This window comes from Chanos chanos, chromosome 2 (assembly GCF_902362185.1).
Source record: "Chanos chanos chromosome 2, fChaCha1.1, whole genome shotgun sequence".
Lineage (NCBI taxonomy): Eukaryota > Metazoa > Chordata > Actinopteri > Gonorynchiformes > Chanidae > Chanos > Chanos chanos.
The window spans coordinates 41,428,139-41,444,452 of record NC_044496.1 but is presented as its reverse complement, the minus strand read 5'-3'; the positions used below and the strand labels follow the sequence as shown (position 1 = coordinate 41,444,452).

The 16,314-nt window shown below is 39.4% G+C and overlaps 2 protein-coding genes across 2 annotated transcripts; both read left to right on the top strand.

The window, feature by feature from the left end:
• The first annotated feature begins 1,064 nt into the window (after positions 1-1,064).
• Positions 1,065-6,271, top strand: slc41a2a (solute carrier family 41 member 2a). The gene is made up of 10 exons (XM_030765336.1): positions 1,065-1,166; positions 1,248-1,355; positions 2,029-2,100; positions 2,619-2,763; positions 3,453-3,599; positions 3,994-4,141; positions 4,416-4,495; positions 4,844-4,975; positions 5,656-5,801; positions 6,083-6,271. The coding sequence occupies exons 1-10, from the start codon at positions 1,065-1,067 to the stop codon at positions 6,269-6,271; spliced, it is 1,269 nt and encodes a 422-aa protein (XP_030621196.1).
• A 1,008-nt stretch (positions 6,272-7,279) lies between these two features.
• On the top strand, positions 7,280-12,697 carry nfybb (nuclear transcription factor Y, beta b). The gene is made up of 7 exons (XM_030765726.1): positions 7,280-7,328; positions 8,803-8,896; positions 9,493-9,626; positions 9,965-10,162; positions 10,891-10,969; positions 11,217-11,299; positions 12,228-12,697. Exons 2-7 carry the CDS (start codon positions 8,803-8,805, stop codon positions 12,258-12,260), a joined length of 621 nt encoding a protein of 206 aa, XP_030621586.1. The 5' UTR covers positions 7,280-7,328; the 3' UTR covers positions 12,261-12,697.
• The last annotated feature ends 3,617 nt before the right edge of the window (positions 12,698-16,314 follow it).

Here is a 16,314-nt window from a genome sequence, read left to right as displayed (position 1 = left end):
TTTGTTTTGGTGCAAAATGGGAAATCTGATTCTCAATTAAATTTTGAAGTTTCCTGTTGTAAGTATATGTTAATATGCTAGCCTAGAATTCAGAACCGTTATAAATATCGCTATATATGTACAATGATAGATCTTTCAGCATGAATGAGCTCTTATTTGGAAAAGGTGTGCCGCATTTTCAAATGGCTTACAACTTTAAATTCAGTGATGCTGATGAATACTTTGACGCGCTATATTTGGTGTTTGTTTAAAAAAAATTATTTGTGTTGGGTCAGTCCTAGTATGTCTCGAATTATTGTGGTGGGCAATTTTGAATCAAACGTGATAGTAACCGAATTCACTGCTTTACTCTGGTTGGATTTCTTTCAACCCGAGAAAAAGACAGATGAATAGTTGGTGAATGGAGAAAAAAAAAATGTCTGTTAGTTTTTCTTTATCATCATTTCACCTTTTTTCCTCAGGGAAAATATTCAAATTCACAACTTTGGATTCTGATATGAGACACACAGTGAGCATTACACAGCTTGGCATTTGCTTTACAAAGCCTAGAAGAGACTCCTTGCCATGTTTGTGAACTTTGAAATCGCATTGACCAATTATTTTGATCAGGGAGATCTAAATATTGGACTAAGTATTGCAGCATTTAACGGGTTGGAAACTGTGATGGATACACTGATGGAATATTTATGTGAAAAAATAGATACAATCAAACACTAGGTCCAAAAACAATATTTAGAATATACATTAGATTTATACAAATACATATTCAAAACATTTTTGCCGATGACATGGGGTCGGCTGTTGATGTAAGGTCACAGGGAAGACAGCTGACCGCTGCTGAACTGGAAGGCAAAGATACTGGACACCAGTATTTGCCCAGTCTGGAGGTTAAGGGACCCTGTGAAAGATCCATGGGCATTACTGTCAGTCTGACCAGCACTGTGGACAGGGAGTACTCAGAATCAGACCCTCTGTTACCCAATGGTCGTCTTTCACGATCAATAAGCTCCGTGTGCTGCGTCCAAGATGATGTTCATCAGAAACACCTCCGTTCCCATGAGATGATGAACGAATCAATCTGTGCCATGGTACTCCAGATCCTGGTGCCCTTTCTGTTGGCAGGCTTTGGCACTGTGATGGCTGGCATGCTTTTGGATGTGGTACAGGTGAGTGTGTTGTGACATGGCATGATATGACTTTAAAATTTTAATGGTGGTTAATGAAAGTTCTTTGTGTTGGCATGGCAGCACTGGGAGGTGTTTGAGAATGTGACAGAGATCTTCATCCTTGTTCCTGCCCTGCTTGGACTGAAGGGGAACTTGGAGATGACATTGGCATCTAGACTCTCCACAGCAGTAAGCAGAGATGTATCAACTATCTGCAAATTTGCCAATTTGTCCTTCTTTCAACCAGCTAATGACTCTCCCTCTCCCTCTCTCTTCTGACTCAACTTGTGTCATTTTGTCTCCCCTCCCATTCCTTTTATTTACTCTTCTAGCTATGTCTATCAACCTATCTCATCACTTACCTTCATTTGTGTTTCTCTCTCGTTGTCTTAATGAATGTGTACATATTGTCATAGATTGTGTATACTGTCTCTTTATCTTTTTTGGTTTCGCCTGTGCTACCTCAGATGAGGTTCCTGGTAGTGTCTCCTCTCAATAGCATTCTTTCCCCTCCATCACATGGCCTCTGTCGTTATGTGAAACTTCACACAAAGTCGTGAAGAAAACAGCCCCTCATATTTGTGCCCATACCACTCTGTCTTCCTCTCTCTATCCCCGTGGGGTGAATATGTGGGAGATAATGAGAAGGAGTCTGGTCAAGAAGAGGACAACATGTAGCAGTCAAGGACATGATTTATCATTTCTGTTTATTATTATTCCTTCGGCTAAGAGAAAGCTGGAATACTGCTTAAAAGTCAGACCTGTCACAAACAGTGTTTTACATTTACATACTTTTAAATCTACAGACTTTCACAACTTTAAATGCTAATGTATGGTTGTGCTGTGAATGTCCACATTGCAGGTAAATGTGGGTAGAATGAATTCCCCAAGGGAAAAATGGAACTTGATCATTGGAAACTTAGCACTGAAGCAGGTAAATTTAATTGGGTTGATTTAAAAGCGAATTTAAATTTGTAATAATTAATTTATTATAAAGTTGCATGAATAATATTACTATTATGTAATGATACTACTGGGCATGTTTCAGTGTTAGTGAGTTTGAATCAAGAAAGCCACCATATTAACCACAAGCCTGAATATTATTCCTGCCTCATTTAAGCATAGATACACTCGAGTTCTGGATATCAGTCAGTTTCAGCATTAACAAGATCTAGTCAGAGGCAACACTGCTGATTAATTCTGAAGTTAACATGCTACACAAAAGTTTAAACATGTAAAAATTGCTAGGTTATTTCACCATCAGCAAGATATTAACATTATTATGACTCAAAAATGAAAATTTGCCTTTTAAGTCAACAAAATAGAAGCTTCATGGAGATATATTAATAGACTACAAGGGATACGTGTAAATATTTATGTTCTCTAATGAATGAAGTCTTACCTAGATTGACTCTGATACTGACACCCACTTGATGGATTCTCCTCTCTTAGGTACAGGCTACTGTGCTGGGTCTCCTAGCTGCATTGGCAGCCTCGGTTCTGGGCTGGATCTTGAAGGGGGAATTCTATGCAGGGCAGCTAGCGCTGTTGTGCTGTGGCAGTGTAGTGACTGCCTTCACTGCATCACTGTTACAGGGTTAGATTCAAACACTGAGACTGCAAGATATGAGCCATTACATGAAACTAAAGTGAAGTGCACATCAAATTGGCAGGTGTAGATGTTCCATGGTAAAATCTGAAAAAAAATCCTGAAGTTTCAACAAATTAATTTCAGAGTACTTTTATATTTCGTTAATACTTAATTGACACACAGCAGTTACTTAGGCACTGTTTTCAAGCTCAGTCATGATTTTATTTTACTCTGGTATGAATCATACAATGTTTACATAATCCAAAATAACTCTAAAGCTTAATTAACAGTGACAGATTTAAAGTATAATCTGATAATGTTGGAGTGTGTTAGTGTGTTGTATCATAATGTTTGATTTCACTTCCTCATGGCTGCAGAGAGATTTTACTAAACCACCTGCATACGCTGAGGAAATACTGTCCAAAATGGTGACCTGTGCATTACTATGGACCTGAAGAGGGTTCAGGTTTAAGTCCAGGGAAAATCTGTTAGTGTTCAATGATTTTGAAACATGGTCATTCTCATCAGAGTAAAATGAATTATGAGTGCACTCAAAAAGTAGCAGCCTGTCACCAATAATTGAAAATGCAGAATATAAGTCAACATGTAAAATTAAGGATCAGAGCTTTGCAGTTGGAAACATAATTTCTGAGTTCCTGTGTCAGGCTGCTGACTCTCAGTTTTGTTCATTTGAGGAATCATTATGGTGGGCGTCATTGTCGGGTCACGGAGGACAGGTATCAACCCAGACAATGTGGCAACACCCATTGCTGCCAGTCTAGGTGACCTCATCACTTTGGCCATCCTTGCATTTGTCAGTCAGGGGCTGTACTTCTGCATGGGTAAGAGAGAGTACAAAAAGTCTGATGGAGGGGAACTGGGAATACTAGAGGGTCAGTCGGTGTGATATAAACATTGTGAAGAGGTGTAATATCAGGCAAACTACTTTTCAGATAAGATATTAAAAATATGTGGTGTATTTAAGAAAAAATGTATTTTCTAAACCAAAGTCCTCCATTCATTGTGTCATCACTTGATGACACAATATCAAAAATTAAATATCAAAACATGTATCATCATCCCATTTTAGATCTTTAATCTAAAATGGGATGATGATACATGTTGTTTTCAAGATTATGGTTTTGTGACACTGATTTATGTCTCAACAAGGCTAACCATTCTGAAATCTCCACTTTGTCTTTCTTTCTCTCATACACATAAACATTCTCATAACAGAGCCCTATCCTTTTGTGTCCTACCTGGTATGTGTCGTATTTTTGTGCTTGACGCCGCTTTGGGTTTTCATATCATACCGACACCCAGAGAGTCGCAGGCTCCTGTATTCAGGCTGGGAGCCTATTCTCACGGCCATGGTCATCAGCAGGTCAGTAACCCCTTCACAGCAACTTCACTGCCTTTCAACTAACACTCATGTATCGCTTCTTGTGTTATTACAAATTGTCTATTGTTGCCTCTAAAAAACATTTCTCAATGGCTATGTAGAACATTTCTGTGTATGAATTTAATATATAAAAATCCACAAGGCATTTTCACTCAAGGCCAATACACAAGCTGTCTCAAGAAATCAGATTTTTGACACGGTGCTCTCAAGATAGAAATGGTTTAAAAGATGATGGTGTTTTGCTCTCTTTCTCTAGTATGGGTGGACTTATCTTGGACAAAACTATTTCTGACCCTAATCTCATGGGTATAGTGGTCTACACACCTGTCATTAACGGTGAGTCAGACCAACATCAAATATGCACAACAGCTTTAAAAAGAGAATCATAGAGTATACTCATTGTTTTCAAACCAAATAACCCAAACTCAGTTTCAAAGATTTTGAATCTGCATTTAAATATCCTCTCAACTGTTAGTGGCACCCACATTAATAGTACAATACTGTATAACATACATGACAAACCTCTACATCATCTTTCTGTGCTAAAAATTCCTCAACTTTATATAAAGTAGATGTTTTGTGCCTCATTTGGTTTAGGGGATTTTAGCATTCAAGCTTGGTAAAATGGTTTCAGTTGTAGTTCAGTCTTTCACTTATAAATGGTTGCGGCCCATGTCCTCTTAGGCATTGGTGGTAATCTGGTGGCCATCCAATCCAGTCGGATTGCCACACACCTACACTTCCATTGTACCCTGGGGGAGTTGCCCAGGGAAACCCAGGGCTGTTACAGCCCATGTCGCACCTTCTGTGGCAAAGGTACCTGGCTCTGTGTGGTTTTGATTTATAAAGAACATATCAGTCATGTTTTCAACATCTGACAAGTTGTATATTGTTGTAAGAATGATGTAAAATGTTATATAACAATATGTTTCATATCAATAGCTATATATGTTATAGAAACAGCACAAACTAAGGATGATCATAGAACAATTTGGCTTACTGGAATGAACACTAAACACTGAAGTAAGGGCACTAATAACACTGGGGAACAATACACGGTGCGAACTCCATCACACAGTTTGACATTATGACATCTATGTCTACAATTCCATGCCATCCCAGGATCTACGTCACACCTCGCTGGATTTCTTGTACCCTGGTGACACATATTTGCCACCCTGAGTGAACCGCTTGTTTAATTGAGACTGGAGTGGGGTTAAGGGATAAGCAGTTGTATTAACCGCCTATTGTTAATTGTTGACTGTTGGTGATAACTTTGTTGAATGGGGATGCCTTGTGTAGTGCGGGTACAAAAGTGCTCTCCTAAATATGTCCATCTGTTGGTTTGTGACCACTACTTCCTCTCAGCGTCCTCAATACAATTTTTCCAGATTATTCAGTGGTGTCAGTTTTTTTTAAATATCAAACTATATATACAGTATGTGGATATAATTAATGTGATAATTATTGTCATTGTATTTTTTTTTTTTTGCCAGAACCAAACAACCGATCAGCACAGGTGCTCCTCCTTTTGGTAATCCCCGGCCATCTGATTTTCCTCTACACTATTCACTTACTGAAGGGTGGCAGCATGCCATCCTTTGTCTTTATAGCCTTTTACTTATCAGCTGCCCTCATACAGGTGAGTGTGAAAGAATTAACACCATCACACCATCCTCTCTACCCTGGTCTTTGATTACTGTGTGACTTTTGACTTTTATCTCAAATATTTTATTTAAAGGCAAAAATGATTGAAAATCATTACAGTAGAGTAGTAATGACCGGCCTTGTATTTGTTGTTCTTTTTAAACCACTGATTCCTGGAATAAAGAAATCAACACTAATTCTAAGAATTTGTTTGAGATGTAACAAATGTGTTTTATGTATTTACTGCAATGTACACTCTATCTTTCTGACTCTCAGGTCTTCCTTCTGTTGTGCTGTGCGGATTTAATGGTTCACTGTCTGTGGAGATACGGCAGAGATCCGGATAGTTTCTCTATCCCGTATCTAACAGCTTTAGGAGATCTGCTGGGCACAGGTCTGCTGGCACTGTGTTTCCATCTATTATGGATCAGTGGTGTTGACCGTATCAGTGGGATCCTCCCATAATCATATCAGTATCACAAGAGGGACAAGTTTCTCAAAACAAACTGATAAATAAACTTTCTGACAAGTTTCTTGAAACAAAGAGTAATAGAAATGATGAGATTCCTTCGGAAAGTTGTGTCAATGTTTTGAGCATGACTTATGGAATGTGTACGGCATGTCTCTCCAACCATCTCCATAGTTCAGATGTCTGTACTTAGAATTATTCTGTGAATGTGTGGGAATATATCTTGAATGACAAAGATGTATTCTCCAAGTCAAATACCCTTTGTGACTAGAGTACAACAAGAGTGGCTTTAGGTGAGGCTGACTGCCAAGTGTGTGTTGTTTTAACTCTATATATGTATCCAATTTTGTGCCAAATTAAACAAGTATGATGTATTTGTAGGTTTTCATACAGATGGTTTTATTTATGCTATGGTGTGTCCATACAGAGGTATGCTAAGAGTTGTTTAAAGCAGTCCGTGGCTATGGGCACTAATATTCATGAAAAAAATGCCACGATACACCAGTAACCCACAGAGGAGCAGCCTTTGTCTCTGTAATTAACCCTGTAATCAGTAAGTGATTTTTTATTTTTTAAACGGGGGTGGGTCACTGACACAACTCTATAGAGTATATAGGGGGGTGGCAGGTTAACAAAGGAAATGCAATTTGGTCATTTTGCAAACAAGGGGGGTGGAATCCCCCTCATCCCCCTACAAATCGCCTACTGCCTGTAATGTTTGAAGTATCTCTGAGAAAGAACATATTTTTAGGGTATTTGCCGAATCTAAAACACGTGATAGGTATTTCTATATACATACCTGGATTATGACTGTATATTGGAGAGATTATCTCAAAAACTGAAAAAAATGCTGACAAGCATCAATTTACTGCTCATCGTTTAAATGAAGGAATTGATAACGAATAACGAAGGACTGCAGTGCGCCCTGCTGGCTCTCTTAGGTTACTCGAAATGGTCGTGCGGGCCCGCTCTGGGACTGGCTCTTTCGCAGCCATTTTCTGTCCAACCACACGGCCGTGTTGAGAAGGTAACCAACCCCGGGCTTCAGCGCAGGTTTGTGTGTGGCTCCGGCCAATGATTGCTATCCGATATTTCGTTACCTCAAATGGAAATCTCCGTGTTTGACAGTTTTATATTAGTTGGTTGAGTGACTAAGGAATTTGAAGCGCGGGAAATAAGACAAACGTAAAATAAATTGAGCTCAAATACAGACCACGGAATGCTGTCTAGAATATAAATGGTTTGAGGCCCACAAGTTAAACAGTTTCAAAAACTGATCCGTTTATACGGTTTTATGGTATAGAATACGAATTTAATAACTGCGACAGTACTTAAAAATAAAGAAAAATTTAAGGAGTCACATTCTTTATTTACTGGAAATTGGGAATCACCACAGTTATCACTTTCAGTTTTACACATATGTTGCGCAGAGACAGTTGGTTAGCATGGCTTGTGGTTTTGAGCGTTATCCTTTCAGAGAGAGCTCTGAATTAGCTAACCTAGCCATGCTAACGTAATATTAGCATGGCTATTGTCTCTGCTTACAGCAAGCTAAGGTTAGGTTAGTTACTACAAGACGAGTATGCACGTTCCTCATTAGGAGTCCTATAATCAAAATAAGGTAGCATTGTGTGTTTACCTACTCACTGGCAGTAACTTAAATTTCGGTCACTTTGGTTTTAGCTAGCGAAGTGCATTAAGCAAGCCTGCTAGCTTACTGCAGAACAAAGAACTAAACTAGGTTAAGCTTAGCCATGCTAAATAGCTAACCGAAATCCTTTGAACGGTACCGTGATGCATTCAGACCACAGTGGTAAATATAATTGAACCGTTGCTATCTGTAGTAATTCACCTGATCATAACCATGTAAATCATTGATGGCATATTTTAGTTTGCTGGCAGTCCGTGGAAAAAATCAACTTGACATCGCGAACAAAATGCTAGTACTGATGTGAAAAAGCGGGAGTCTACCTGCGCTACCTCATAACAACATACTCCGCGAGCTAACAAACGTCCTTTTCTAACTGTTTTCCATCTCTCGATATCTACCGTATCAGCTCAACTGTCCGCTCGTAGGGGCTGGCCATATCCCCATACCCAAATTCAAAATATATCCCCCTCCCAGGTCTGGTCAAGCTCATTTGTTGTATTTCCAGGACTCTGCAGTCCTATACCATCTCAGGATCTCTGAGCTCATCGATGATGACCAAGATGATGACTTATTAACCTGCCATCCCACCATGTATTCTCTACAGAGTAGTGTCAGTTACCATTGGCCATTGCCCGTTAAAAAATAACAGATCACCTACTGCTTGTGCATTGTTGTGAAATGCGTATGTAAATATGTATTCGTTTGTCCCACACGTCGTTATTCCTCTGTAAATCATGGACTCTTTTTTTAAATGGTCCTAAATAAATAAAACAAATGTAGCAGTTTGCAGGTTGATCAGAGGTCTTTCATTTGGAACAGTTTACCTGTGGATATGCAACAGACTTTGCCTAATCACAATAGACATGCCTGTTTTAGATGGACGGAGACAATTCAACCACTGACGCCTCCCAGTTGGGCATCACTGGAGAGTACATGGCTGGAGGTCACTATGTTCTTCAGGCACATGATGGTAAGAGGTGTTAAAAGCTCATCTTACAATCTGTTGAAGTAGCACTGGCAAGATATCTTTAGATGTAGATTTTATGTGATAAAGTTACTGTAATATTGTAACCTGTCCTTGACTTTGTTGTGGACATGTAAAGCCCTTTGAGACTATAAATAGTGATATTTGGCTCTAAATAAATTATTATTATTATTATTGTGTAGCAAAAAATGTATTTTGTATATATATTCAGTATGTCTGGAGACTCCACCAGTGTCACAGATGGAACCCCAGTCACGTCTTATATATATATTGATTATATTATAAATTGTAGAGGGAGTATGGATTAGAGAAAAATTGCATTTTAGAACCTTTTGAGAGTAAATTGACTACCTGCATTTTTTTCCCCGGTGGAAAAAAATCTTAGATAACATTAATAAAACCACATGTGCTTACTGAAAAAATCCTCTCTGCAGATTAAAAGTGTCCCTACAAAAAGAAATCAGTGACTAACTCAAAATCACCATTTTTTTTTCTTGCTTCACTTTAATGTCGTAACTGGCTTATTTTAGCAGTGTGTGTTTTGAAAGTGTAACACTGATAAAAAATGTCTTTGTCCAAAGATGAGGGAGAAGAGGGGCTCAATGACCATGAAGATGGTAATGGAAGTAAAGACAACTTTCGAGAGCAAGACATCTACCTCCCCATTGCTAACGTAGCTCGTATCATGAAGAATGCAATCCCTCAAACTGGAAAGGTAGGCAAGATCCAGTATGAGAATTCACTGGCTTTCTGTGTGTGTGTGTGAGAAAGAGAGTGAATGAATGAATAAATGTATGCGTGTGTGTGTGTGTTGGAACACTGTGTTTGTACAAAAAGATGTCGGTAAACATACAAGGTTACTCCTTCAAATCACTCTGGTAGAAAACTCAACTGATGTTTACAGCTTGAGCCATGGTTTCCATACCCAGCATTTCTTGTTTCAGCAGGACATTCCAGATCGTTAGCAGTATGAAAAAGATGGATGCAGTCCTTGTAAAGGCTTGTAGTTGAAATTAATTGCACCTCATTCTTCTCAACCTGTTTGGCCCTCAGATTGCAAAAGATGCCAAAGAGTGTGTGCAGGAGTGTGTGAGTGAGTTCATTAGCTTCATTACCTCAGAGGCCAGCGAGCGATGTCACCAGGAGAAAAGGAAGACCATCAACGGGGAGGACATCCTGTTTGCCATGTCCACACTCGGGTTTGACATGTATGTGGAGCCCCTCAAACTGTATCTGCAGAAATTCAGAGAGGTAATGCTAACATTCTTAAAGGAAAGATCAACCTTTATTAATGTTACAGTTGTTGTGATGATGTATAATATAACTAGAAAATGAATGGTGTTTACACTCTTTGGTTTTACACACACACATATACATACATGCATACAGCACTGCACACTATCCGTGTAGACAGATGCATATCAAATAAAAAAGCTATGCTGTATGAAAGAACCATCTCTCTGTCATCAGCAATGTTGTTGGCCTTAAACAAGTCTAACTAAATTATAAAATGTAGAAGCCCAGTAAGACTTAACTTGAGAATACTGTTTGTTGTTGTTGTTTATGTAAATACTCTTTGGACTACAGAATATCTGTCTTTGACCTGGTCAGCAGTCATTCAGGCATCATTGAAGACAGATGAGTTGTAATGTTGAGAAAGTGTCAGTCTTGATCCTCCACATCTTCGTTATTATGTTCTGTCATCTAAACACATACAGCCTGTTTTACACTAGCATTACCGCTGGCATTGCTCAGTCAAATCTCAGTATGCTACTTTCTTGCCCATAATCAAACGGCTCCCGAGTGCACCCTCTCTCTTTATGTTACACATAGCCGCCTTTTATGACTTCCGTTGGAGTAGATCATCCGAATGTTTTATGATGCGCTGAAATTTTGATTGACCGTGCTGGTTTGCGTGGATACTTTCTGTTAACCCATATATTAACATTGCGTCATTTTGCATTGTTTTGTTTGATCAGGCGATGAAGGGTGAGAAGGGCCTTGGTCCCGTGCCTGTGTCAGAGGGACTGGGAGAAGAGCTAACAGACGACTCCTTCAGTATGTTCAGTCAGCAACACAGCTTTGGATTAAGTCCATTTACCACAGCCTCTCTTTTCTAATCACATTTTTTTGTTGTTGTTGTTTATAAAACTTTAGAGGCCCCAGAGGTGTATTGTTAGAGCACAATTCTATGGATGCTGTTTATTGGTCATGGCCTTAGGCAGCTCATAGTTCATTCAAATCATACACACTCTGACATGGTTAGGAGTAATCAAGTAATATAGATTCTTCGTTTCTCTCTCAGCAAACCAGCTGCCTGCAGGCATCATCACAGCTGATGGACAACAGCAGAACGTCATGGTGTACACCACCACCTCCTACCAGCAGGTCAGAATGGCCCTTTAACATGTTCTTTTTTTCCACTGTCCATATCATCCTATATATCTGGTATCAATAACAAAACCATGTCAGACCACTCACCATTCCCTGTGTGACTAAGTAGGTTACACAATGTTCCTTTATGCAGCTGAACACTTTGACCTGTTGGAATTGAGCACTGTGTATATATTGTATCCATTAGGATATATGAATAACCTCAAATCTCATTGTGAGAGGTGCCTGTGTTCCATATTTGGCCATCAGTAAAGGTCTAATTGTTAAAACTGTCAGTGTGGTGTGTTAGTGAGCTGCAGGTAGTGTAGGTAGAGAATTGAAATGTCTCTGGTGGTGTTACTGCATGTGTGCTTGTAAGCGATCAGTGTGTTGCTGACCACACGTACAGGTCTCCTGACCTCAGAAAATTATCACTGTGAAGCTGTGGCCTAGGCACTTATACATTTGTGTGATAGGCACTTGGATTCAAGAGCATTTCTGTTTGGAAGTTATTCTAATAACACATTAGTGAATAATGCAGCTGAGCAGACCACTGTCAAACTCTGCTGAAGTCTCTTCTCCAGCCAAAGCAAACATTTACAATAAGAACAAACAGCACTGAGCACCATACATACAGTCTAACTCGAGACCTTTGTTCTGATTCCGAACCTATCGGAATGTTGCCTAACTGCTGACAAACTAAATTCATTTTAAAACATCCCTGCTTTTCTAGTTTTGTACATGTCAGAGGACTAACACATAGTAGAAGTTCATTTAGCTTTCAGACATTTGTGAAGCGGGACATTTTTGGGTCTGTTTTTTTTGTGGTGGTTACTTCCAATCTGTCTGTTGAAAAATGTCATTAAGTATCTTTCTGTGCCTTAAGCACTGTTCTTGGAGCATTCATCACCGTTCTTAACATAGTTTTATTTGTCCCCCCCAGATCCCAGGTGTTCAACAGATCCAGTTCTCCTGACAAGGTTTAGCTCGTCCTCACAACCAGGGTCATGGTCGTCAGGCCAACACAGAATCAAACTGCTGCACTTTGAACCTGAGTCAAAGGTCTCAACTTGTTTTGGTATGGTTCTGGAAGGTATCAAGCGAGTCAATGGTAGAACTACTTGAATGTTTGCTGTCATTGGTCGAGAATCTAAGATGTGAGGAACTGAAGTCTGTATATGTTTTGTGTGACATTTTTTTTAAGTATTTGTGAGATTTATTTTGTGCATCATTTGTTTGGAGTTTTATCCAAGTTTGGGGGGTGTAAATGCTCTGGACAGTGGAGGCAGTTTGTCTGAGGAATGCTTGCACTCTCTCTGTGTAAAGCAATAAAAGCTGGAACAAATGTGAATCCACTTTCTGTAAAAAAAACAACAACAGTGGGTGGGCTCCTTTTTTCTTTTTAATTGAGAGTAGAATCATGTTACTCTTTGTAGTTTAAGTTGAATGAGAATTTCATGTGAATACTTTTAATAAAATGTGAATGTCATTTTTATGCATCATTTATTGTCCATATTTTGGCACAAAAATAAATTATGGAACCTACGAGCACCTCCAGTTTCAGAACTTGAGCTCAACCAGGAAGGAAAAGCACACACTTCAGATGATTGTAGATGATCAAGATCAAACATTCATTTTGGCTCACACAGACACAGTCCTCTTTTTTTTTTTAGGCAGGCTGTCGAGCTCTGCTCCGTGGTGGGGAGCAGAACTTTGCTACTGGAAACCTAATGGTCTGGTTTTACGTCACACGAGAATAAACACTCTTGCTCTTTAGAAACAAAAAACACAATTGCTTTACAGATTTCTGTTATAAAATGGTAGACTGTGCACTGTTGGGCATTTGTGTTCGCTGGTAAAAATAATATAAAGGCGCAGAATTGGATTTTGGTGAAGTCTTCTCTTCTTGAGGCTTAATGAGGGTTACAGACGAAGGAGGAGAGGAGAGGAGCTGCTCCTGCACACGATGTTACAGTGTCTGGATGTTACTGCAACTAAAGTTTCAAGTTTATTTAGAGCCCAGTATCACTGTTTAAAATCTCAAAGGGCAACAAACAAAACAGGACGGCACCCCCTACTTCTCTAGTGGCAAGAAAAAACTCCCCAAAAACCCAGAAAAACAACACGGGCAAAGATGTATCCTGGCTTCATAAGCGCCTTTGACCTTGTATGTCTTAGATAATACGCACCTTTAACCCATATTTGAGAAAAACAAGTGTTTTCTGCTGGACCCTCTGGTTCATGCCACATGTAAATGACCATATGTTTATATGTGAAGATTTTGTAAATGTGAATGTGATGTGTAAGTACAAAGGCGATCAGGTATGTATGGAGGTATGTGGAGTTATGTGTGTGTGTCTCTCTGACCCCAATACCATAGAAAACTTTCTGCTCAGTCCTACAGCACTTCAAGTGAATGTCTTGCAAGGCCCATCATCAACAAGCTGACCTATGTGATTACCCAATTATTATTATTATTATTATTATTATTATTTATAGATTCTGATGCAAACCCCAGTGAACATTCTAAATTATTTTAACTCTTGACCCAACAATTTAAGTTCTTTGCGATTCAAGATTACAATCGATATACCATCATCTTTACACTTAAATGTAAAAAACTATAAATACAAAAGCTCTGACAGTCGATCGATAACTAAATCACACAAAACATGACGGACATAGCGCTACCCAGTACACTCGAGAGCATGACAGATGCGTTAGAAAATTAAGCGCAATGTTGCATACGCTATGATATCCTGGTGACGCCACTGCCTTTAGGCTTTCCGTTTCTGTCTCAAACTGCGGGAAAATGATGCATTTAGCTGCCAGAGTTAAGAACATTTTCCCCAGGGGAGGGTGCCGCCGTACCCCTCTACAGGTCTGGGTTAACCCCGTGTTCTTGCCCCGCTACTTTGGAAGTCGTTCTGCCGCCGATGACAGAGGGGCGTCATCAATCACTTTGACAGTCTGAAAAAAGTGTTGGATACACACTTCTTATTGCGCTGTGTACTTCCTGCAGGTCTTACACAAACGAATCCATATGCATACTTACATGAAAATTTTCCAATCAAGAATAGGGTAAGAGCTCAACATGAAAATTATTACTCTCCTTTAAGCTAACCGTAGTAACCATGATAAACAATGTAACCACAATGTATTCATTATTATAGGGGTGAATCAATGTAATCATTTATATTAAAAGTTATAACTATACAATCTTTTGTATTACAAGAAATATCAAGTTCTCTGTGTTCAAAAAGAAGAGGTCAGTGAGGCTCTTAAGGACTGCCTGTGAGATAAGGAAGGAGCCTCTGCCAGAGTGTTGTTGTCATTAACAACGCAGGCAGATGGCGAAACGTTCAAGGTCTCATGGTACGTCTTATACCACGAATGAGCAGGGCAGTAACTATTGGTGACCATTTGTGCTAGGAGTAAAAGGAAAATAAGAAATAATGATGTGATGTAATACAGAGTTGAGAGGGAATCTGTGAGGCTGGGCCGGCAGAGGCGCCCCACTACAAAGAGATGAGGTAATGTGTATCTTTTTTGGGGGAATTGATAAGAACATGTATAAGAATCTGTGCTTTGTGAGAATGTGGGAGTCACTCCCCGGGACCTGACTCAGTTTGTTGTATGCCTTTTGAACTATACAATAAACTTACACTGCATCTGACTCATTGTTAGACTCCTATTGTTTTGTCACAGAACAGGTATCGTGTGGCGTTGGGACTCAGTCTCATTTGGCCCAGGCTGAGAATTTCACCCACACTACCTCTTCTCTCTTTTCTCCTGCTCATCTTTCCTCTTCACTAAAATGCTAACAGGCAGCTAATGAAAGCGATTTTTAGACATTCACAATACAACAAATTCCAAGACGTCACCAACACAAGGTAGATAAAAAAAATTAGCAGATGGAGGAGATCTAGGTTGTTTTGAACATATTAATGAGACATTGTTCACACTTTCTGCACTGGTTATTGATTTGACATTTGGGTAGTTTCATTTTTCTGTAAGTGTTCAGGAGGGTGTGATGTAATTTCATTTCTGCGTAATGGTTTTGCTCATATCCATGTGCATATGCAAAATGTTCCAGATCCCCTCAGATTGAGAAGGGTAATGCAAGAGGTTATTACTCATACTCATTTGCTGAGCAATATTGCAGTGCTGTATGAAGTTACAGTGTGATGTAGGGAAATATCTAACATATCTTAGAGGCCCAGTCTTCACTCTACATTCCTACTGTAAGGCTATGTATGTATTAGGGAATGAATCAGTAAAAGGACAAGGCTATGTTCTGGAAGTATACTAAACTCTGTTAATTTCACCTGAATAATAAAGCTCTCATACAGACTGATGTCTCAGAGAAGACATCGCCTAGTACCACTGCTTAGGACCCTGCCATAACTGTGTAAGCTTTGAAACCTGATTTGAATGTTTACATTATGTCTTCTGATGCATCACCCTTAATGTCCTGTTGGATTAGTCCGAGCAGAGCAGAGAAATGATTCCTCTGTTCCTTTCCATGCTCCCCAGGGCTATATCCTAGCAGGGCAGGAAAGTAATTCCTTGCTTATCTCAGTTTGCACTCTTACAGATGGTAGATAGCGGCACAGCGTTTAATCTGTTGATTGTTGTGAGACCTGGCTATGCTTAGATCTTGGAGAGATTCCTTCTCACCTGCCTGTGCCGTTGAGGATAATCAGTTCCATTTAGACCTGTGATTCTCAACTCCAGTCCTGGGGGCAGGGCCGTGCACAAGCAAGAAAAAAAAGGGGGGGGGGGGCACCCCTCTTATAATTATTCATATAACAGTTATATACAGTGGCACATCTTTTACTTACTTACATACTTATTTATTTCAATACCCATACTCATACAGATGTTTAATACTCAACAGATTTCTACAAAATTATCAGTTCACACAGAGATGATGGACTTTAGCATTCACTACTTCTACTTTTATAACAAGGGCAGATAACAAAGAAAACAATGCCACATTGTGCATGCCTTAGTGGGTAAGACTGCTT